The 24,405-nt window shown below is 33.8% G+C and overlaps 2 protein-coding genes across 4 annotated transcripts; one reads left to right on the top strand and one right to left on the bottom strand.

Moving 5' to 3' along the window:
- Positions 1-9,041: 9,041 nt before the first annotated feature.
- Positions 9,042-15,661, top strand: LOC9304595. 2 transcript variants are annotated; one of them, XM_021016736.1, is made up of 4 exons: positions 9,042-9,686; positions 9,776-9,942; positions 10,014-10,293; positions 15,403-15,661. In XM_021016736.1, exons 1-4 carry the CDS (start codon positions 9,280-9,282, stop codon positions 15,464-15,466), a joined length of 918 nt encoding a protein of 305 aa, XP_020872395.1. In that variant the 5' UTR covers positions 9,042-9,279; the 3' UTR covers positions 15,467-15,661. The 2 variants fall into 2 exon arrangements, with proteins under 2 accessions (XP_020872395.1, XP_002870537.2); XM_002870491.2 differs by lacking the exon at positions 15,403-15,661 and adding an exon at positions 10,369-10,665 and having other exon boundaries at positions 9,043-9,686.
- Positions 15,662-15,785: 124 nt separating this feature from the next.
- Positions 15,786-18,457, bottom strand: LOC9306608 (protein TPX2). Of its 2 annotated transcripts, XM_021019341.1 has the most exons (7): positions 18,238-18,457; positions 17,963-18,022; positions 17,283-17,342; positions 16,838-16,936; positions 16,697-16,756; positions 16,346-16,440; positions 15,786-16,119 (listed from the first exon to the last, which is right to left on the bottom strand). In XM_021019341.1, the coding sequence occupies exons 1-7, from the start codon at positions 18,277-18,279 to the stop codon at positions 15,999-16,001; spliced, it is 537 nt and encodes a 178-aa protein (XP_020875000.1). In that variant the 5' UTR covers positions 18,280-18,457; the 3' UTR covers positions 15,786-15,998. The 2 variants fall into 2 exon arrangements, with proteins under 2 accessions (XP_020875000.1, XP_002868522.2); XM_002868476.2 differs by lacking the exon at positions 17,963-18,022 and having other exon boundaries at positions 18,238-18,456.
- Between the last annotated feature and the right edge of the window lie 5,948 nt (positions 18,458-24,405).

The following is a 24,405-nucleotide window of genomic DNA, read 5'->3' as shown; positions in this document are numbered from 1 at the left end:
TGTATTTGAGGTTATATATATAGTCTTCTCACACTGGCCACAATAAACTTTTTTTTGGTATCACTTCCATTTTCCAACCTTTTTTTTTTTCTTTTTCTTTTTTCTAACCACATGTATTCTCCTTATTATCATTATGTGCATGCTTATGCAAAAGAGCTCAATGAAGCATAATCTTTGAAAGGAATTTACTGTTTTGGTGATTATATTAGTTCAGTGGATCAGCAAGCTGTGTAATTTACTAGTTGATATAGTTTCTCTTGCGGTTTCACATAATATTTTGCATACTTCTAAACTTCTGGAAGTCCGAAATACTTTATAACCACTTCTTCATTTAGTTTAGGTTGTTTCATAATCGATATTAACTCGGTGAGACTGCACACTTGGTTTATTATGAATGTTTATCTAGATCCCGGGATTTGGAGTTCATGGTAGACTTGCGATGGAGTTTGGAGCAAAAAAAAGAGCCAACATGGAAAAACTTTGAAGATATGGACTTTGGAGGCTTGGAGCATCAGACTACTCGTAGTAGGAAAGGATGCCGGTTGGCTTGCCTCTTGATGTGACGAGTACCAGACCTGCACCACTTGTATTATGCAAAACAAAGAGTACCACACGACAAGGGTATTGGCATGCCATCCTTTGGCCAAAACAGGTACTGCCTCAATTTGACTAAGTTATCCGGGTTGTCCCAAATGCAATTTCTTTTTTCAAAACCTCTGTTTCTTCTATATAGTTAGGCTAACTTTTATTTTATTGAGTTCAAAACCTAGTTTTGCAACTAAGAACTTTAGGGAGGAGATCTCACAAAATTACAGCACTTTGGAGAAATCTTCGAACCTCTTATCTACCTTTGTCAATGTAATAATGTTTTCCATGGTTTCTTCTAATGCTTTGATGTTTATTATGTGTGAGTAGTTCTTCAACTGAGTTTAGTGGTTTTGAAGGGTTTAGGAATTGAATGAATTAGGATGTTAACTACGGATTTATAACTCTGTTTCTTTCTTTCTTTTTAAATCTAGATTGCTGTTAGTGTTAGACTGTTAGGGGATGGATCTGCTCCCATCCAAACGGGCTTCGGAAAAAGCCCAATCTAAAATATTCCAAGAACGAGAACGGACTTGACTCGAATTAAGGCCCATATCGAGAAATGGCCCAACGACAAAGCCACGTCTTTGGGTCAAGAGGGGCATTCTCGGAAATTAACAGGAGACGGGACCGACCATGAGACCCTATAAATACCGAAATAGAAAGTATTGTTACAAATCCGCAATTGACGCTAACACGGAGAGAGTACGTCTCAACTCATCTTCAAGCTTCTCAGTTCATCTTATTTAACCTTCAGTTCGGCTTCGGCCCTAATAAGCTATTTGGACGAGATAACTCTTTGTAACCAACCCATTTCACATAAGTTCGGGCTCGTCTATAAAACAGAGCTTCTTACTTCCCTTGAGACTCAATCCGTACTTGTGTGATATCGTGCATCAACAATTGTTTTTATTGCTAGAACTTGATTCACTACCTAGTCGTGGATCTTAGGGATTTTAACACACTAAAACTGTATGCTAGAAAACCGTTACAAAAAGTGCATGCTAGAATGTCTGGAAATAACCTAGATAAACAAATAATTCGTCTCTAGCCAATGAAAGTTGACTTAGAAAAATATGTGAACTGATCAAACATGAATTTTTATGTTGAGTTCAAATGACGGTTTATGATTCACATAATTTATAGGCATAAAGATTAATGTTTTGAAAGAAAGTTGTGGTTTGATATGATTTAAGTTCTAGAAATGTTTTTTATGCTTTCCTGAATTTTCACGAAACACCATGATGTCAAATAATTTAAATCTTATTGGATCTTCATTTAATTTTTCTTATAATTTGTTTAGTTGTTTCGTCTTAGAATCTCTACTTTCATAAATATTTTACATGATATTTTGGTTTTTAAGAATTCGATGATTCGATCTCATATACAACCGTGCACTTGCGATTTAATTTGTCGAATTAAAACTTGAGTTATCATAACTCTCTAAATTATCGATGGTGTTAAGCGAAAGAGTCGGTTTGAGAAGAAAGAAAGGTAACTACGATTCTATAACGCATTGGTAGCGTGATGAGCTTACCAAAATGATTTGTTTCCACAGCTAAAATTATAAAGTAAAATTGTAACCAATGTCAAATGATCTATAACATGTATATACAAAGAACAATCAATGAATTACTTAATTAAGTGTTTCTTATTTTCATTTTATAACGCTGCTAGCTTCTAAAAAATTTATTTGCATCTTATTATTACCGATCTAACCTTATTATTTCCCGTTTTTTATAGCTTTCCCGCCGTTTAATTTAAACATAATCGGTCACCAACATGCATGACATGACCATTCACCTAATAAGACCCACATAAATATTATATTTTAATAGTCCAGACCACATAATTATTGAACAAATTAGCTCATAGAGGGTCTAAATGGTAATCGAGGAATCTAGCTGAATCCGGCTGAATTGCTGAATATGGCTGAATTTTTAGTGATTTTTAGCTGAATCTAGCTGAATTTTTATATTTTGAAATGGTAACCGCTGAATCTAGCTGAATGTTTTTGTGATTTTTGGTAGAATCTATCAAAATAATAAAGACTTTAACTGGAAAATATCGTCAAATAATTATGAATATTAATAAAATAATTAAGAAAATATCAAAATAAAATAGATAAAATTATCTAATGATCTAATTAACTGTTATACTAATTAATAAATACTAAATTATCTAAAATAAATACTAATATAAATAATATATTGGTTAGTAAATTTGAGTTATTCTTCCATATTTAATTTTTAAACTATGAAATATGTAGATAATTAATGAAAAGCTTTGTAAAGTAATATTGATAATTTAATTTAAGAAATTAACATGGTAATATAATATAGATTATCTAATTGTTTATTTTATGTTGTTTTTGCGAAATTTTACATTATCTAAAAATTATTAAAATTATCCAAAAATGTCTATAGTTATCCGAATATGAATTCGTCTCTTGTATATTGTGGAAGTGATATATTATGTATCTGAATTATTTATATATCGTATGTGTATAATCTGACTTATTTTAAAAATATAAATTTGATGTGTAATTTTTGATATCCAAAATATTTTAATTCGACTTATGCGCTCGTTATTATCCAAATTTTTACTAGATATAAACGTATCTACGTTTCTGTTGGTGCTGAAAAAACTATTGAATCTGGCTGAATTCAGCTGAATTTAGTTTTATGCAAATGGTGATGCGGAATTGCTGAATCTAGCTGAATCCGACTGCATGTTTTTGTTATGTTACCATTTAAGGCCAGAATCAAAGCTATAATGTAAGATTATTTAAATAAAAAATCTAAACAATCAGGTAATAGCAAACTCCATGCAGATCTCGATGTTCTGTCTCCAAAAAATGGCCTAATGGGACAAAATCAGACGAATAACACAATTTCCGAATCAAAAAACACGAATCAACAAATTTTAAAATTACAAGTCGTTATAAATATAATATGAAAAATTTATTTTCTATTTTTTTCACTACAAGAAAACATGTGTTTTGCGAGGGAATGATTCCTCGTAAATCCCTCGCAAAACGCTTGTAGCAAAGGATTTGCTACGCCACGTCATTCTTCGCAAAACGCGACTCGCAAATGTAATATCTTGCAATTTCCTCGCAAATTTTGGGAGGAACATATTCCCTTGTATATTTTGCAAGGACCACAATCCCTCGCACAAAGTACGAGTAGCACTTCCCTCGCACATTTTGCTAGGGATTTGCAAGTCTTTTGCGAGTCTTTTTTTTTGTTTTTTCATTTACGAATTTTATCCTGAATTATTTTTTTTGTGATTTTAATTTGATTTTCAAAAACATTCAAAAACATAAATGAAATCAGTAAACATTCAAAAACATTAACTCCTAAATGATTCAAAAACATAAGTGTAGATTACAAACCAAATCCAAGTCTTAAAATAAACTTCAAGTCTTAAAACAGAGAGAAATTAAAAAGCTTGTGAAGTAGAGGAGGCTGGTCTGGTACCAGTTCCTGTCTCAGTTCCGCCGGTCTGATCGCCTCCGGTCTCCTTGCCCTCCGCAGTTCTTGTGGCGTCTGCATTTGCCGGTTCAGATGGTCCTCGATACATGCCTGCAAACACTGGATCCTTCTCTGCGAGGTATTCAAAATAGGCATCGAAGCTATGGATCTTTTCAGCCTGAAGTTGAAGACGAGCTTCAGCAGCAGCAAGCTTCTCCGATAGAATAACCGGATCATTATGAGTAGGCGCTGGACCAGCAGTGACTGAGGATGCTTCATGCTGCAGAGAACCAACCCCATACAACCTTCCTTTCTTCCTTGGAGCAACCTGATACAAACCACACAAGTATAATGAGTGGACTGCCAAGAGACTAAGTACTAATGAAATAATCACACAAGTATAATGCTAACAAGTATGCTGCTAATTAACATCATCACACAAGTATGCTGCCAACATCATCACATAATCACATAATCACACAACACAAGTATAATGAGTGGACTGCCAAAGACTAAGTACTAATTAAAGAAACTTTGAATTGAAATATACAGAATTACCTGAGCATAAATCTTGTTCTTGGCAGCCACTGATAATCCACCTGAAGCAGAGCTCTCTGTATTATCCCCTGTAAACAGCTGAGACTCCTCCTTTTCAATCCTTGATGACACTTCCTTGTAGATCTCCTCTGACTTTCTATCAATGAAAGTCCCATCAGGTTTGCGATGAGTTTGCTCAAGAACCACCAGAAAATCTGGAGTTGAATCACCAGTCTCTTCACACTAAAACAAAAGAAAAAAAGTTAAGTGTCAGTTCAATATGCATAAGTATATGTATGAGAAAGAAAACAGAGTTAACTTACATGCTTTCTGGCACGGGATTTGAAAGAGATCTGGCCAGAACGGTGTTTAGATATACCAAGGCCATCTGGATCATTATATCAGGCATTTCTACTGTTGATACTCTTAATTTCTGATTTAGGATCACGCCAAAAACGAACAAGTCCAGCCCACACTTGAGGATCAATCCATTTAGGCTTTGCCTCATCACCTTTATTCTTCCACTTTCCCTTCCACCGAGAAACTTGATCAGACATCCTATCCTTCAACTTGTCCTCAAACTCATCTCTAACTCTCTTTTATGGACTTGTCCCAGTTGTACATTTGCTTCAAAATAAAAAAACAGAGTTAGAAATAGCATCACATACATTTGTAGAGTAAAACAAAGCTAAACTAAACAATTTCACTTACCGCAAAAGTCTCATACCAACGATTGACCACTGCATCAGGAGTCTGTGTCCAATTGGCATGAGGTTCCTTGAAATCTCTTTCAAAAATCTTGCGGACAGAAGCTGCAACTAAACCATCAATGTTAAACCTACAACAAAAAAATCAATTACAATGAGAATCTACATTATTAAAATAAAATGAATCATATATACAAACCTAAGTAGAACCAAAACTGAAATTAAATTTAAAGTAGAACCAAAATCTTCCTTACCAGAGAGTTCCCGGAGGACGATTTGGATCTAGTCTCTGAAGAGACTGATTCCCCGGACTGTCAAGGAGCTCCTCCAATGTTAGATCGTTGAGACGCCTAGTTGGTAGTTGAGTAGCTGAATGAGATGGGTTAGGCGAGTTTGGATTGGATGGTGGAGGAGACAGACCGGCTTGTTGGTTTTGACTGGCTGGTGAGGGTGGATTACATTTTCTAGATGCATTCCCTTGAGATCTGGAAGCACGAGGAACAGTCCCTTGAGATCTGGAAGCACGAGGAACATATGCATTTTGAGTAGATAGAAATCTACTGTAGTCGTTTCCAGAGAAAGACATCTAAGAGAAAAGAAAGAAAATATTAGTAACCAAAACAGAGAAAGAAAACAGAGAAAGATGCACGAAATCAAACCCTAAATCAAACTTTAATCTAAACCCTAATTAAAACCCCTAATTAAATCCCCAAATCAAACCCTAAATCGATTAAGAGCCCTAATTGAAACCTGATTTAAAACCCTAATTGAAACCCTAAATCAAACCCTAAATTAAATCCCCAAATCAAACCCTAAATAGATTTTAACCCACAAATAAAACCCTAAAGAAACCCTAAATCGAATTAAAACACGAAATTTAACCATAATAATAAAGAATAAAGAGAGAAAACACTTAAACCTTCAGATCTGAGAAGAGAGAATCGCTGAAATAAGAGATCGGAGAAGAGAGAATCGCCGAAGAGAGAATCGCCGAAAGAAGAGAATCGGCGAAAGAAGAGATCGAAGAAGAGAGAATCGCCGAAGGAAGAGAGAATCGGTGAATTAGGGTTTTCGCGATATGCGGCTGGTTTGAGCTTTCGCTCAAACTAGGTCATTAGTATATATAGATATATGACACGTCGCAAATCCCTCGCAATATTTGTTAGGATTTTGCGAGGAACCGCCAAAACAACCAATCAAAACGAGGCATATATTGCGAGGGAATTGCGAAGTTACATAGTAAATCCCTCGCAAAATCTGCATTAGGGTTTTTAAAAAACACAAAGACATGCTTAATTATTCATTTTCTAGTTCATTTTTCTATTTCTAGAAAGTCCCTCCGAAAAAAAAAACATGACTAAATATTTTACATATTTTAGGGTTTAGGGTTTAACATTGCGAGGGAAGTGCTACGAATACCTTGCCAATCCCTCGCAAATTCTTTATTTAGGGTTTACATTTGCGAGGGATTTACCAGAATCCCTGGCAAACCTCTCACAAAGCCCTCGCAAAATACAGACCAATTTGAAAAAAACAACAAAACACTACAAAAAATCATTAAGATTCATTTTTTTGAATCATTAAGAAGTTAATTATCTACATTAGAATCTACTTTCTCATCATATACTTCGAATTCGTCCGAATGTGCATTTTCTTTCAAATACATCAATGATCATCTTATGTTTTTCTATAATATGAATCAATGTTTATAACATTTTCAAAAGAAAATGATAATATTGAAACCTATCCAACATTATTTTATGCATCACCATATATTCAACTTGTCTGATTATATGGTCTCTTAGATTCACATTTATAAGAGAAAATCATAGATCGCAAAACAGTTTTACGTATTTTAGGGTTTAGGGTAAAGATTTGCGAGGTATGTGTGGGTGATTTGTGACGGAGTAAATATTTCCCGCAAAGTACTCGTAAGTCCCTCGCAAATTTGCGAGAAAACTTTCCCTCGCAATATTTGCGACGGAATTGCGACGCGCGTCCTTCGCGTAGCAAATTACTTGCAATACCCTCGCAATTTTGCGAGGGATGGCTTCCCTCGCAAAGCTCGGTCGCAAAGCGACTGTTTTCTTGTAATTTATTTCAATATGAAAACATGAATATCGAAATATTTAGTACTATTTTTCTAGTATGCACTAGTAAGGGTTTTTTAATATAATTTTTAGTTTTCTGTAAGTTTGGTCTGCAATAATAATAGTTAAGTTTCTCATTTATTTCACCATGCAGATCTCGATGCTAGCTCTATCATGACAAAGTCAGATGGATAACACTATTCAGTAAGGGTTGTCTGCATGATACACGTTTCTCACTTATTTGTCATGAATAATTTTTCTAGTCCAAATTATTGATCCGTTGATAATGATATGCAAGAGAAGAAAATGTATGGTAGCTAGGTAGTTCGTAAAAAGGTGATTTTGCTCTGTATTGCACAAAAAAGCTCTAGTTGACTAAAGTTCGTTCTAGTAATCAAAAAGTGGATGGTAACGTAGAGTTGAGGTAGCGGTCGAATCCAGATAAACTGGAAATATAGGTATGTAGGAGGATACGGTTCCATTTCCGCTAGAAGGAGCAATTTATCGAAGGTTGGTCTCGGTTCTGGAAAATGTATGAGACCTAAATTATCAAAATAAATAAATAAAATTAATAAGGTTCAATAACAGTAGTCTTTTCTGAAAATCACAAAACATAAATAACCAAATCCACTTATACGCTCAAAACACTTATATAATATATGTAGATGTACAGGATCGTTTTACAAGGGAAATAAAAACTTTACCGTTGATGTATCCCATTGCATCTAATTAAAGACCTCCCAATTAATGTTCACATGGATCCACAAATTGACTCATGAGTGACTAGTTTCTTCAGTGAGTCGAAATCCTCTTACATGCATCATATAATCCCACCAAACGAAAATAAGAATCAACAAGCAAACAAATTGACAACCAACAATCACATGCTTGTGGAAATGTTCAAGTCACTAGAAAAATTACAGGTTCATTCTATTTGACTCGGTTAAAGGACTTCCGCATCCGATCATTCCCCATTACCATTAATGCATCATTTAGTCATGTAGGAACAAAGGCCAGCCAAGTCTAAGTTCAGTCATTTCTTTGTTTTTTGTGTGTGTGTAGAGTATATGTCACAATAGAGTTGCCTAACAAACCTCCAAAACATATCAATTGCATTACAACTCTACTATTCCTATATCATACTTCTCGTGTAACTACGTGGTTCATGTAGATTCGATCTCATCTATATTACTGTGATTGATTTGCACTTACAGTTATTAATTGTGATAAAATTTGGCACACATCAAAGCCTTTTGTAAAAAGGTTTACAGATAAAATAAGTCTGCCAAAAAATAATCATCATTAAAATATAACTCAAGTTTGTTAATACTTCTTTTGTCCTACTATTTAGGCTTTTTTGTGTTTTATTTTATTAGATTTTCTCAAGATTATGCACAATTTATATTAACTTAATAGTTTATGATTATTTGAATTGTGCAATATTTTTTTATATGTTGAATTTTTATAAATGAAAAAACATTTATTATTTATTATTTTTGTGCTTTTAGCAAAACAAAATCTCATAAATGGGATAGGAGTACATATGTAGATACAAATCTACTTGTATATAAAGTTACATGACACTTTCAAGTGTTTAAACTTGACAGATTTATCAATATTGGCATACATACACAAGAAGCAAGATGGCATTTTCGTATAGTTTTTCGTAAATAATGTAAAAAAGAATTTGATACAAAAATATAAGAAATAATAATTAGGAAACTTTTGAAAGTATCATTTTATAATTAAAATTTAAATAATAGTTGAACTCTGGAAAATATTGTGGTGATTATAAATAAACTTATGATATTTTAAATTATCTAGCAAATCATTTTTTTAAACAAGAAGGTAACAAACGAGGGACCCGCATAGGCCTATTCTCACATGAGTACACCTATAAATTTGGAATGTAACACCTCTCTAGCAACACCAAAAAAGAGAGACAAATATAGAAACAAAGTCACAATAAAAATGTTTCTAAACGCGAAAAGAAAGGTCAATTTGAATGGAGTGATCTTATTGTTCTCTACCTTCTTTTGTGCTGCAACCATTCAACTAAATCCAATAACTACAAGAGAAAACAACAATCCAGTGCCTTGTAACACTCACGGTTCAAGGGCTGCAGTGATTAATGGTGGAGACACTAAGCTATCGGTCGAACAACGATTTATGCGACCCCGTCCACCAAACGCTTATTGTGTGCGGATCGAGGCGTGCAGCGAACTGCTGACTACTTCTCCAAGCGTGGAAAAGTACGAGACGCGTCCATTCAGCGTGGGCGGATTCAACTGGTACAAAATTAAAATTAAACTTCTTATAATGCATATTTTTAACTCTACATTCTGTAATGTATTTTTCTTATACGGGAGATCATTTATAGGACTTTTATCCTCCAACCGTCCGGGAACAAGACTAATTTAGGGACTTGGATCTCTGCATATGTTGCAATAGATCCTTCAGGGCTAGTTGGCGAAAATCGCGAGGTTTATGCAGATCTCAAGTTTCTGGTATATAGCAAGGCTTACGATCAGTACTTGACATCTATAGGTATATAAAGAATTATTTTGATCAAGCTCCTTCAATGATGACACTATAATATGGAAATTTAATATATGCAGACACGGAGATGAGGCGTTTCCATCAATTCAGAACAACTTGGGGGACTCCAAATTTTACCCGACATTTTGATTTTAACGCTAAAGATAAAGAGTACATTTTCGACAATGACCAATGTGTATTTGGTGTAGACATATCGGTTTATCCTTACTTTAACAAATGGGAAGTTTTGTCGATCGATAAGACGGTCTATGGGCCTAAGTCATGGAAGCTTAAGAAATTCTCTACATTGATCAAAGACTTTTACATGTCGGATGAATTCTCCATCGGAGGAAAAAAATGGTGAGTCCATGATACGCATAAATCAATAAAAACTTACTAATTCAATTTCTTATTATAAATTCTTAATTTATTCAGGGCACTTAAAGTGTATCCAAATGGTAAAGGTACTGGAGTGTTGATAAGCTTGAAGAGTAACTTAAACGTGAAGTTACTAAAATAAAGGAAGAGATATTACTAGGAATTATTTAGGAGTTATCTAAATAATGTTTAGGAGTTATCTAAGTTTAATCCTAGTTTGATTTGGAGTTATCAAGTCAAGTCTCTATATAAGAGTTGCCAATGGTGTGGTTAACCTAACGAGTTTTGAGAGAGATTGAGAGGAGACTTTAGTTTTGAGATATTTTCTAAAGTAATAAAGGAGAGTTATTCTTGTTTTGAGTTCTTAATCTCTTTCTTAAATTCAAGAATTGGTATCAGAGATTAGGAAAGTTCTAATCGTACGAAGAAGACATGTCCGAGCTCGCAGTTGCAACCGAAACACTGAAGGAAGGAGGAGGATCCTCCTCGATTAAATGCCCGATGTTGAACTCCACAAATTACACAGTCTGGGCCATGAAGATGAGAATAACACTCAGAGTTCATAAAGTTTGGGATGTCATAGATCCAGGAACAGAACCGATTGATCCTGATAAAAGCGACATGGCTACTGCTCTGTTATTTCAATCAATCCCTGAGACACTTGTGTTACAAGTCGGAAAACACAACACAGCAAAGAAGGTATGGGATGCAATAAAAACGAAACACGTAGGAGCAGAGAGAGTCAAGGAGGCTAGGCTACAAACCCTCATGGCTGAATTCGATAGACTCAAGATGAAAGATGCTGAAAAAATTGATGATTTTGCTGGAAAATTGTCTGAGATATCATCGAAATCAGCTTCCTTGGGAGTGATCATTGAGGAACCGAAATTAGTTAAGAAGTTCCTTAAAAGTCTTCCCAGGAAGAGGTTTATCCATATAATAGCCTCGCTAGAACAGGTGCTGGATCTTAACACCACAGGCTTCGAAGATATTGTTGGACGACTGAAAGTTTATGAGGAACGAGTGTTTGAAGAAGAAGATGCTCAAGAAGAACAGAGCAAGCTTATGTATGCAAATACAGAGAATCAAGCAAATCGAGACTCTAATGGAGAGTTTGGGAGCAGAGGTCGAGGAGGAAGATTCAATGGAAGAGGAAGAGGTCGTGGAAGGTTTAATGGTGGAAGAGACCTAACAAAAATAACTTGTTACCGCTGCGATAAGATTGGTCACTTCGCCTCAAACTGTCCCGACCGACTACTTAAACTACAAGAAGTTCAAGAGAATGAGAGTGAGGATACACAAGGAGCTGATGAACTTATGGTGCATGAAGTGGTCTATCTAAATGAGAAAAATTGCATACCGAGCAATTATGAGACAAACATCGGAGAAGAAGATATTTGGTACCTTGACAACGGAGCTAGTAACCATATGACAGGAGATAAAAGGTACTTCAACAAGATTGATGAGTCTGTTACAGGGAAGGTTAGATTTGGCGACGATTCTCGGATTAACATAAAGGGAAAGGGATCAATATCATTCACTGACTTGAATGGTGAACCAAGACTAATGAATGATGTTTACTACATTCCGGATTTAAAGAGTAATATCATTAGTTTAGGGCAAGCCACCGAGTCAGGATGTGACATAATAATGAAAGGAAGCCATCTAACAATGCATGACTACAACGGGAAGTTACTGGTTAAGGCCGAGAGATCAAAGAACAGATTGTACAAGGTACGGATGGGGTTGAGGAACAACACACGGTTGTATTTAACAACAATAAGTGAGTCTAGTCGTTGGCATGCTCGGTTAGGACACGTAAATCTTGAGACAATAAAGTCTATGATTCAAAGAGAGCTTGTGCAAGGAGTTCCCCATGTTAAGTTTGAAAAAGAAGTATGCGGCTCTTGTTTACTTGGAAAACAAGCAAGGAAGGTTTTTCCCCAAGCTACCACATACCGAGCAACTAAGGTTCTTGAGCTCATACACGGTGACCTTTGTGGGCCTATAACACCAAGCACGAGTGCTGGAAATAGGTACATATTCGTTCTCATTGATGATTACTCTCGATACATGTGGATCAGTTTATTGAAAGAAAAGGGAGATGCTTTTGTCAAATTCAAAACTTTCAAACAAATGGTGGAACAAGAGTCTGGGGCTAGCATTAAAACATTCAGAACAGATAGAGGAGGAGAGTTTGTGTCTCAAGAGTTTAATGTTTTTTGTAATGACTGCGGTATACAAAGACATCTCACGGCTCCTTATACACCACAACAGAACGGTGTGGTGGAAAGGCGAAACAGAACATTAATGGAGATGGCAAGAAGCATCATGAAGCACATGAACGTACCGAACTATTTATGGGGAGAAGCAATACGTCACTCTACATATTTGTTGAATAGGATAGCTACAAGAGCTCTCAAGGATAAAACTCCATACGAAATGTTCAGGAACAAGAAACCAAACATTGATCACCTACGCATATTTGGATGCATTGCTTTTGCAAAGATAGACAAACCTCACCTAAAGAAGCTAGATGACAGATCAAGGATGCTTGTACACCTCGGAACTGAACCAGGATCAAAAGCCTATAGGTTATTGGATCCACAATCTCGAAAAATAATTGTAAGCAGAGACGTGGTGTTTGATGAATGTAGAAGTTGGGACTGGAATCACGGTAGTGCAGAGAGGAATAACAGTGGAAATTTCAGCATTGTTCTCGGGGAATTTGGAAATCATGGCATTCAAGAAAAAGAAGGAAACGTTGAAACAGAGAAAATTGTTGACAATGAAGAACAACCCGACGAAACAGAGGAAGTAAGCAATGATGATCAGTCCATAACAGAACAAGAGAGTGAACACGAGAATGAAACCGGAAATACTCAAGATCAAGCTCCACCACCTTTGAGAAGAACCGAGAGACAGATTGTGAAGCCAAAGTATCTAGATGATTATGTGTTAATCGCAGAGGAAGAGGGAGAGATGTTGCTTCTCTGCTTGAATAATGAACCTAGAAATTTTGAAGAAGCTAAAGAATCCAAGGATTGGACACTTGCGTGTGAAGATGAAATCAAATCTATCAAAAGGAACCGGACTTGGGATCTTGTGAAACTACCAGATGGAGCAAAACCAATTGGTCTCAAATGGGTGTTCAAGCTCAAACGGAACTCCGATGGCAGTATTAACAAGCACAAGGCTCGACTTGTGGCAAAAGGATATGTGCAGCGATATGGTGTCGATTTCGAAGAGGTCTTTGCTCTAGTAGCTAGAATTGAGACCATACGGCTCCTTATCAACCTTGCAGCATCAAACGGATGGGAGATACACCACTTAGACGTTAAAACTGCGTTTCTCCATGGAGAATTAAAAGAAACTGTCTTTGTCTTGCAACCGGAGGGATTTGAAGAAAAAGGTAATGAGGATAAAGTCTATAAGCTCAACAAAGCATTGTACGGGTTAAGACAAGCTCCAAGAGCATGGAACAACAAACTAAACCAAATTCTTTTAGAATTTAAATTCGCAAAATGCTCAAAGGAACCATCGGTGTATCGAAAGAAGGTGCAAGAAGATCTTTTGGTTATAGCGGTGTATGAGGATGATCTCTTTGTAACGGGAACAAGTTCAAATATCATTAACAAGTTCAAGAAAGAGATGGCCTCCAAGTTCGAGATGAGTGATCTAGGGAAGTTAACATACTACTTGGGAATTGAGGTAACTCAACATGAAGGAGGAATTATGTTGAATCAAAAGCGTTATGCACTGAAGATTGTGGAAGAAGCTGGCATGAAGAATTGTAACCCGGTTCAAACGCCGATGGAGGCAGGGTTAAAGCTATCTAAGGCAGAGAACGAGAAGGAAATTGATGCTACAGCCTACAGGAAAAATGTTGGTTGTCTTCGATATCTACTTCACACAAGACCTGACTTGTCCTATTGCGTTGGAGTCTTAAGTCGTTATATGCAAAGCCCTAGAGAGTCTCATGGGAAAGCTATGAAGCAGTGTTTAAGGTATGTACAAGGAACGGCTTCTCTTGGACTGATATTTGGAAAATCTTCTGCAAAGGTACCAAGACTGCTAGGTTATAGTGATAGCAGTCATAATGTAGATCCAGACGATGGGAAGAGCACAACAGGACATGTGTTTTATCTTGGTGACAGTCCAATTACATGGTGTTCACAGAAGCAAGATACTGTGGCTCTATCTTCTTGTGAAGCTGAATTTATGGCAGGTACAGAGGCGGCAAGACAAGCCATTTGGCTCCAAGATCTACTTAGAGAGGTCATGGGCACAATGTGTGAGCGGGTTGTCATCCGGATCGATAACAAGTCAGCAATAGCTCTCACAAAGAACCCGGTATTTCATGGTAGGAGCAAACACATACATACACGATACCATTTCATAAGAGAGTGCGTTGAGGATGGTCTAGTTGAAGTAGAACATGTTCCCGGTGAGGAGCAAAAGGCGGACATTCTAACAAAGGCTCTAGGGAGGATCAAATTCAAAGAGATGAGAGATCTCATTGGTGTTCAAGACTTGGCGGAAAACGACTTCAAGCTTAAGGGGGAAAATGTTGATAAGCTTGAAGAGTAACTTAAACGTGAAGTTACTAAAATAAAGGAAGAGATATTACTAGGAATTATTTAGGAGTTATCTAAATAATGTTTAGGAGTTATCTAAGTTTAATCCTAGTTTGATTTGGAGTTATCAAGTCAAGTCTCTATATAAGAGTTGCCAATGGTGTGGTTAACCTAACGAGTTTTGAGAGAGATTGAGAGGAGACTTTAGTTTTGAGATATTTTCTAAAGTAATAAAGGAGAGTTATTCTTGTTTTGAGTTCTTAATCTCTTTCTTAAATTCAAGATGGAGAAGGAAACTCATTGTCTCTTTATGTGATACTAAGTGGAAGCCAAACCTTGAAACCTTATGAAAAGGTTTATGTCCGAGCGAAACTGCGTGTTCTGGACCAAAAACAATCCAAACATCTCGAAAAACCAAGTAATATAATGTGTCAAAAGCTTATATATTATTAGGATCTTAATTAAATAAACTTCAATATTAATGTAACAAACAAATTTCTTATGTTCTTGGCAGTTCTGACATGGTTCAACACCACGGGAGAAAGCACGGGCTTCGACCAGTTCGTGTCTTTCACTGATCTCCAAAATCCAGCCAGAGGTTTCATCGTGAATGATACTCTGTCCGTACAAGTTGAATTCGAGGCTACCTCATCAACTAATTATTATTCTATCAGTCCTGCTCAATTTTTGAGTACTTTCTAAATGTTCAAATAAGAGGCTTCTTCACATGTATGCAAAGCAAATCTAAAAATAATAAAGATTGATATTAATGATTTTATTGTGCTGATTTTTTTTTTGTAAACTCTGTTAACACTCTATTTGATGTACACGAAACAAATGAGTCTGACTGACTTGTATATATTATTGTCTACATATTCATGAAATTAATATTACTTTGTTTTTTTTGTCGTCAATATTACTTCAAATCAGGATTTGCTCGTTTATTTAATCTACAAAACCAATTACAAGAGATTAAAGCTGAAAATAGAAGATAGAAAATTAAAGAAGAAATAGAAAAGCTGCCAAGAACAAAAATAAAAGTAGAGTGGAAAAGAAAATTTTCAAATGAAAATTAGGAAAAGCCTCTAATTGAGCTAGTGACTCGAGATTTTAAGCATGAGCATGGTTAATATGGTAAAGGTAGTGTTGGTTGTTGAAAACACAAGTCCAACAAGTGCTGTGTACGTTTCCAAAGCTTGGTTCCTTTGGCATCGTCAATGGTCTGCTCGATCTATACCCAAATATTTATATCAAAATACAATAAATTATGATTAAATAGATGATATAACCATATCAATCATATAATATTAACTGAATAAATTAGAAATAAAATTGGAATTTTGTAATATGTACTAGTTATACAAAACAACATTATTCTATGAAACAAAAATAAATTTCGAACACAATAATTAATGTTTGTAATGTAGGGAGGAGTATATATAACGATGATAACTGACCTCTGTGGGAGGAAAGGTCGGTCGAAGAAAGGCATCAATTGAGCTTTTGGAACCATTTCCTTCCTCAACATACGAATCTCTTCCTCTTCTATCATCTGTTATATATGGTTCGATTTAATAACGCGGCTTAACTTTGAGAATTCTTCTCAAACTAAGGTAAACCAAATTCCAAAATCTCTCACTGTTTTAGTTAAAGCAGTTTCCGTTCTATATCTACTTATGGTCTTGGTGTCATTAAAGTGAAATGTTAGAAATTTTTTTTTGAAATGTTTGATTTCTTAGACTATCATGATTCATATAAATAGAGAGGTTATGTTTAGTAGTCGTTTTTTTTTTTTTTTTTTAATTTACCTTTTGCAACCTTTCTTCTTGTTTTTTCTGAAGTTTCATGATATAATAATTAGTTGCAACCTGCCAAGATGATGAATGAGCTCCATGGTAGTTGAAAAAAATAACGATAAAATAAGAGATATTGAGGAAGTTTGTGTAAACCGAATAGTTGAACATTGCTCGTTTCACTGCTCTCTCGCCAGAATGAAGCTTGAATTCGAGAGGCTTTTTGTTCTCTTTTGCTGGTGCCTTTGTAACATTCTGATAAGTAAAAATATCAATGAGTAAATATGTTGAATTCGAATAAGATCTTATTTGAATGAAATGTTACTAATTTTTTTAATATTTTATATAGTTACCGGTGAGGCTTATAATTTATATAGTAAAATTTAACAAATGAAACGAGGACATAGATGAGAGTTATAACTTGTATATTTTCTTGGGTAAAATATATTCATGTAACATATGCATTTTGTTTCTCTTTTATGGGCTAAAGATATTGTGGATAGTTGTGATTATATTCGTTGTCCAAAAAAAAAAAGTTGTGATTATATTTATTTAAAAGAATTACAAAATTATATTGTTCATAGAATCTCTGTTTGGGTACCTTAGCCGCGGCTGCCTTGGTTTTGTCATGGGCTCTGTCTTTGAGTGGTTCCACTTTGGTCTACAATTAGATTAAGTAGGGGAATTCAATTTTTGTACGAGGGTTTACATTTAAATCACTGATTCACTATTCACTATATTATCTATGTATAAACTACGAAAACGATACTAACACACTGTAGTATTTATTTACAAACTACGAAAAACTAGACCCATTATTTACAAATTTTGACCGAGAGGTTCTTTTTTGTGTTAATTAAAGAGTAAGACAAAAAGTATACTTAGAATAGAACTCAACGTGTAGTTTTATTTAACTAATTTTGATTTACCATTGCTTGAAATGATTACACAATAAATGTTTTTAAAAAACACATACTTACACTTCTGGCTTTGTTAAAACTGTAAAAATTATTGGGACATTAGGACATCAAATGGTAACTAAATAATGCTGAAATTGGCAAATGATGTTACATAATTTGAGTTTTTTTTTTTTTTTTTTGGAATTGAAAAAGTGTGTGAATTTCCTACATGTGATTAAAGAAAACCCAAACTTAGACTACAATAAAAAAAGAGAACATTTGTTGAAAAAAAAAATGTGGTCTTTTATTTGATTAATGGCTAATGCCTTATTAGAAAAAAAAAAAATAGGAAAAGAAATTAAAAATGGAATCGTATCCTCACCATTCCTTTACCATTGGAACCCAGGGAGAGTACAGAAGAAGTAGGACTTGTTTTCCCAAACTTCGAAAACACGAAACAAAAACACTTTGTCAACATGTAAGTCTCTTTAATTTGTATTAGTTCATGTATATATTATTACAAACTTGCCCATTTTTATAAACGTGTGGAAATATTTTCGTGAAATGTGTATATACATATATGCGTGCACAAAAGTAACAACTAAAGTAACCAATTATTGAAGCAGACAAAGAAAAAGTAACCAATTATTGAATAACCTTGGGTGAGGATTTTGTGTATGATGATTTTCCAGTACACATGTTTAGGCGAAAGAGATATTTAATAATAATAAGTAGTTGTTAAAAACAGTGTATTAAAAACAATAACTCAACCAAAACACAAACTCCTTTACGAACTCTTTTTTTTTGTCACAACTTATTATGAACTCTAAATTAAAAAGAAGTGAAATAAAAATATTACTTGATGAGTGAAAGAGAGAAGAAATAAAGTGAATTTATAGAGAGTGAAGGACGAAGCACAGAGACACATACAAGTTTGGACATTAGTAGCTTTCTTAAGTGGCGTCTGTTGCTGCATCAGCAACAAGCTTTAATAAGGGTTTTCTTCATAACTTTCTTTGTTAATAACTTAATATAAATGAATAATGTTCAAAAAATGAATAAATGAGTATCGTATTCTATATTTGTATGTAATGTGAAGTCAACATAAGTACCTATGTTTTCTAGTTTGGTTGCATCTAAACTTATCTTAGTGAGTTAAATTATTTATAAAGAAATATAAAATTTAATATATCTTTGAGTAACATTTATATGATATGTAATACCAAGATTCTAAAAACAATATGATTGTGCAACTTTTTTTTAAAAATTTCATTTATCATCTATAGAATTGGCAAATAAAGTAATTCATATTAGTGAAACCAAAACCATGAGAAAGTGAAGAAGACATTACAAAATGATTGTAGTGAATCGGGAACTTTAATCGTGTGAATCTATATAACGCAGCCACTTCTATCTATCCTCTATGCTACCATAGATCCCGAAACTTACATCTACTATCTAGTAGTTATAAATTGTAACAAACAACCCTCAAATTACATGAATACTAATATTATTTTTAACTCGGTTTTTAAGAGATAAAAAAAACTTAATAAATTGTATATATAGATGTTATGGCAAAAACACATGTAAGTAAAATGAAGCTTATATAATTAATAGCTATATATAAACTAATAAACATATAGTAACCAATTAATAGTCGTAGTAGCCAGGAGTATTCGTCATATTTGATTGAATTAGTATTCCCAATATACATTTCCAAGCTATATATACTAACAGTCACATATTATTCAAAATTCAAAAGGAGTCAGAAACATTCATTCAAAGAATGAAATGAAAATTCTCTACATAGATAAATAAATATTTGCCGATTTCAGATTGATACTGTCCGACGAAAAAGCAAATTGGTAGAGCTCTCAAGCACCAAACTTTCTGATTAAACCTCCCTCTCATGCATGTCCGTAATTTTCGTAGCGTCCTTCATGGTTCCTTCACATCTCATATTTGGGATTTGTAAGTATTTGGATTTATTTAATTTTATGTTGTTAATGCTCGCAAACTTCTCGATGTCAAAAAGGATTTTTATTGTTTTCCCTTAATTAACCATTCTTCATGGGAGAATCATTTAACTTGTCGACACATTTTCATTACTCATATCAATTTAATATCTACGTACTTGGCATTTAGGGTGTAAATACGTAATTCGGATTTATAGAATAACGAGTAGTATTTTATGTGGATAATATTTTAAAATATTGGTTTGAGAAAGTTTGGTTATTTTTAGTAATTTTAGCAAATTTTAGATGATTTTAGATGACTTTTAAAATTTTGTAAGAACAATTTCTAATTACCTTAAAATATTATTGAAAATCTAATGATTTAAAATATCAAAATTTTAATATCTGCTAATCCTATTATAAATGAAGCTACCAGATGCTTTCATTTTATTTTTTTTTAAATAAAATTTTCAATTATTTTTTCTTTATTTTTTTTGTTAATCATTTACATGTTTTACTAGTTACAAAAACCATGGAAAAATATGTAATATTACTGTTTAAAAGTTTGGTTTATAAATCCACTATTCATTAAACAATCATATATATATATATATATATATATATATAATATTATTCTGTTATTATTTACAGATATTTAATCATATATTTTTCAGTTATTTCGCCGTATTCATTTCCATTTAGACCATTTGTTTTGCGTTAAAGTTGCATCCCATTGATTTTATGTGAATATAATCACACACACAATGTGAATATATAACCTTAACTGAAAACTTTTTTTTTATATATAGTTCACGTAAGTGCAAACTTAAATGGAAGAAAGAAGCACTTCACGTTTGGATTTGTGTTTAATCTACATAGATTAACTGTTAAAAGTTGCGTGTAAAACAATCGGGACTACAATGTCTTATAACCTGGATAATTAACCACATCGTTTTGACTTTTTTCTTCAAGTTTGTGTTTGCGTTTAGAATTTTTGAATCAGTTAGCAGGATTTTAAAATTGATCACAATCATAGTTTCCATTAAAAAAAAAAAAAGCAAATAAGTGAATGCTATTTTTTCCCATTTGAATGAGATTACCACACACAAAAGAATAAGGAACGAGATAATACATCTACGAGTAGATATAGCATTGTACACTTTGGAGTCACGTTCTCTTTAAGGGACTCGTGACCCTCTTTTTCCAAACAAAAGTGTCAAAAATTTAACCAATAGGTTGTTAGCCTAACAAACCCCAATCTTGAAATATTTCTTGGTGAGTCATCAATTTCGGAGAGAGTGGTCTACTGTTTATAAATCTGTCTTATTATATTATATGGTTAGTTTATTAATTATAAACGGAGGACTTTTTGTCAAATATATGTGAGAAAAATGCAAAAGGTTAAGAGGAATGTCATACTGTTAAGTTAGGTCCGTGATTGGAAAAAGGAACCTAACTCATGCAATTCTTATATCTCAAGTCTTTTGTTTTTGTGTCATGGGCATGGCAAAACACCAAAACATGCATGATTAGGGTTTAGTGATAAATTGACTACGTAACATCCATGAAAGACATGTGTGAGATTGACGTATAGTTCTAAAAATCTCCGCCTATCCCGATTACTCCCCGCTTAATCGTTAGGCCACCCTATCCGTCTCGATTAATGATTAATCCCCTAAAGAAATCAGTTACCCGATTACTCCGCCTAATCCGATTACTCTCCGCCTAATCTGATTACTTTCCGCCTAATCCGATTACTTTCCGCCTAATCCGATTACTCCCCGTCTAATCTTACATATCCCGATTATTTTTAGATTCCAAGTATAAAAAAACTTTTTAATTTTGTTATTCAATCAATTAAACTAGGAGTTTGTGATGTTTTACAATAACTTATGTTCAAACTTTAATAAAAATCATAAATTTGTAATAAAAATCATAAAAATTTGTCTAAAAAATACAGTTTTATGTGTTTACTGCAATTATGAAAACAATATTGGATTAATATGTTTAAAAATATTAAAATAACCTTAAAACTAATCCCCGATTAATCCCCGATTTTAATCCGATTTTCAGATTAATCGGTAGGCCCATACCGAACGCCCGACTAGCGTCTAGCGATTTTTCAAAAAAGGTATTATACTGAGTTTTTGATATGGTGTGGGCTTGTAGCATTTTTATCCTGTATTATTATATCTTTGATCTTATCTTTATTCTATTCTATATAATGTATATTGGTTTAGCACCCATCGGAGCTAGCGATCATCTTATGTTATAATCTTGTTCTAAACCGTTTTCAAACTTTGGCGTTAAGTTGCATTCATTGTAAAACCGTTTTTTTTTTTTAATAAATTTTACATTCATACAAAAAAATGTATATAGGATTTCCTTAGAAAGATCAAATTATAGTTTTCATCAAAAAAAGGAAAGATAAAATTATAGTAGTTTAATTAGTGTTTTGTTTCGTTAGTCGCATACTTTTTTTATTCATTGGAAAAATTATCTATCGATTGTAATTCTTGAAAACTAGGTTGTGATTCATTATGAAATTCTCTAGCGGTAAAAATAATATTATGAATTTAAAATCATGATAAATTTTTCGTATCATAGAGATGGTAATGGTGCTTAGAATCTAGCTTAATGTCTCTAATTTCTCCATTATCGAGTATTTTTTCGTATGATATCAATAATACTGACTATAATATATACAACCATATAGTAATGGGTTATATGTATTATTAACTAATTGGAGGTGAGATATCTTAACTAATTGGAGGTTTGGTATCCTTTGTCAGGTCTGGTAATCCAAGAACCATATTTTTAACTAAACAACGAAAATTGGAAAAACGTTTTCTTACGTCCGACCAATACTTAATTCGAGCTTTCTTGAATTTAAGCAAAATGTTGAACAATTTTGAGGAGACTTACGGATATTGTATGTCAGTAATCAGTATGTTATGTCCATTCCTTTTTTTTTCTATCTAATAACAACGAAGATTAGATCATTGCAACTCGTTCCAGAGATGAAAGGTCCTTTTATTTTTTGTCATCCGAAATTAAATAGTGTTCAGAAGAGCCATTCCTGGGGAATGTTGTTTACATAAGTGATGTTGTTTACATGAAACGGTTCTATACGAATTTTTCGTGCCAGATTATCCGTTTTTACATTAGCACTGCGAGAAATTAAAGATAAAGAGAAGGTTGAAAATTCTTCCTTGTCGTTCTGAAACTCCTCCAAATACATTGAAAACGCCGGCCATTCGGTTGGATAAGACACCATCTTCACCAGATTAGAACAGTCTATAAAGAACGCTACCTCTTGATTATCTGCACCAATCATACACTTCATCGCCCAAAGAAGGGCTTCGACTTCTGTATGTAATGGAGATAGACTTCTACGGAGGTTGGCAGCTCCCATGGTTGGCAGCTCTCCATTTGATGATGTACAGAACACCCTGTACCGGACAACTTATCACTTCCTTTCTATGACCCATACACAAAACAGCGGTATCCAGAGTAATTCGAATCAGGTGAAGCATCCCCCACTCGAGATCGAGTTACCAAATCCACAGAACCATGATTTTCATTAAGAAGCTCGATTTGAGCTGTCTGCCAAAAGTGTGCCTCTTTTTCTGCTAACCGTAATACCTCTAATGGGTCTTTATCTATATTGTCAAAGATTTTTTCATTCCTTTCCAAATATACCAGATAATCCATGGAAAAGCTAATGAATCGAATTCCGAAGGTATTTTCCAAAATAAATAATCCAAATTCGCAAAAATAGATTCCGTGAGATGAAGGTCCTTCTAAAGTTATTTAACGAGCTCGACATGAGTATAGTCAAAAATTTTGACCCACTCCGACGATCCATGAATAAACGGTCTCCCTTGTTGGAGAAACTTTCTGGAGTCTATTTATGTTTGATTCACCATCATTGTTGAGACTGTAATTTGGTCCGAAAAAGTCAGAACCTTAATAAAAGTCGGCGTCGATGCATATCCCACCGCAACCATCATCACCAACAAGTGAAAAGAAAATATAAAATGTAAAAACTGCCGTAGAATCGCCAAATCAATCACCAAACACATCATATCCGTTGCCTAAAATATGAGAATATACACCACCGGAAAGAATTGATAATCACTTTGGGAGGCAAAGAAAATCATCGTTTTTAAATTCTTTCTATTGTCAAATCTTTTTATTATGTCGGCAAATTAAATTCGATTTGTATATCCATCCCACATGCATAAATATAACTCCATATATCCACTAACATTATACAAAAGGTAAAAAAATATTGTACTTCTAGAATGAAGTAGGACAATCTAATATCAAGATAACACAGTGTAGAGTCAATTAGACATCTACTTGGACAAAATTCAAGAAATCTCATTTCTTCGGTATGAAACTAATTCAGGATACATTGGTAGGGACGTCATCTAGGAAATTTTGTTTTTAAGACAAAATTATGCATTTATTCTGATTTTTAAAAATGATGAAATCTTTTTTAAAATTTAAAATCTTATATTTTCTTTAAAAGTTTTGTTACTAATAAAGAAAGTGTTACTAATAATTGAAAGATTAGCTCGTGAAGTTTAAATAGTTTTAAAATGGAAGTGTACATAGTTTCACACAGAATTTCAAAATTAAAATGAAATGTTGTTACTAAGTTGTCTTTCAATTTTTAACAACCAAAAATATTTAAAAGTGTTTGCTATGGACATACTTTATAAATATTGTCACAATAAAATGGAGGGAGAGACTATTTAAAATATAGATCATAAAGATAGAAAAATGTCACACATGAATGGATTAGGCAGTCATGCTTTTCTTTATAGTCAATAGTCAATGTTTTTTGGTCTCCTTTTGGTAA

The sequence above is a fragment of the Arabidopsis lyrata genome (assembly GCF_000004255.2).
Source record: "Arabidopsis lyrata subsp. lyrata unplaced genomic scaffold ARALYscaffold_7, whole genome shotgun sequence".
NCBI lineage: Eukaryota > Viridiplantae > Streptophyta > Magnoliopsida > Brassicales > Brassicaceae > Arabidopsis > Arabidopsis lyrata.
This window is presented reverse-complemented; position numbering and strand designations above follow the sequence as displayed.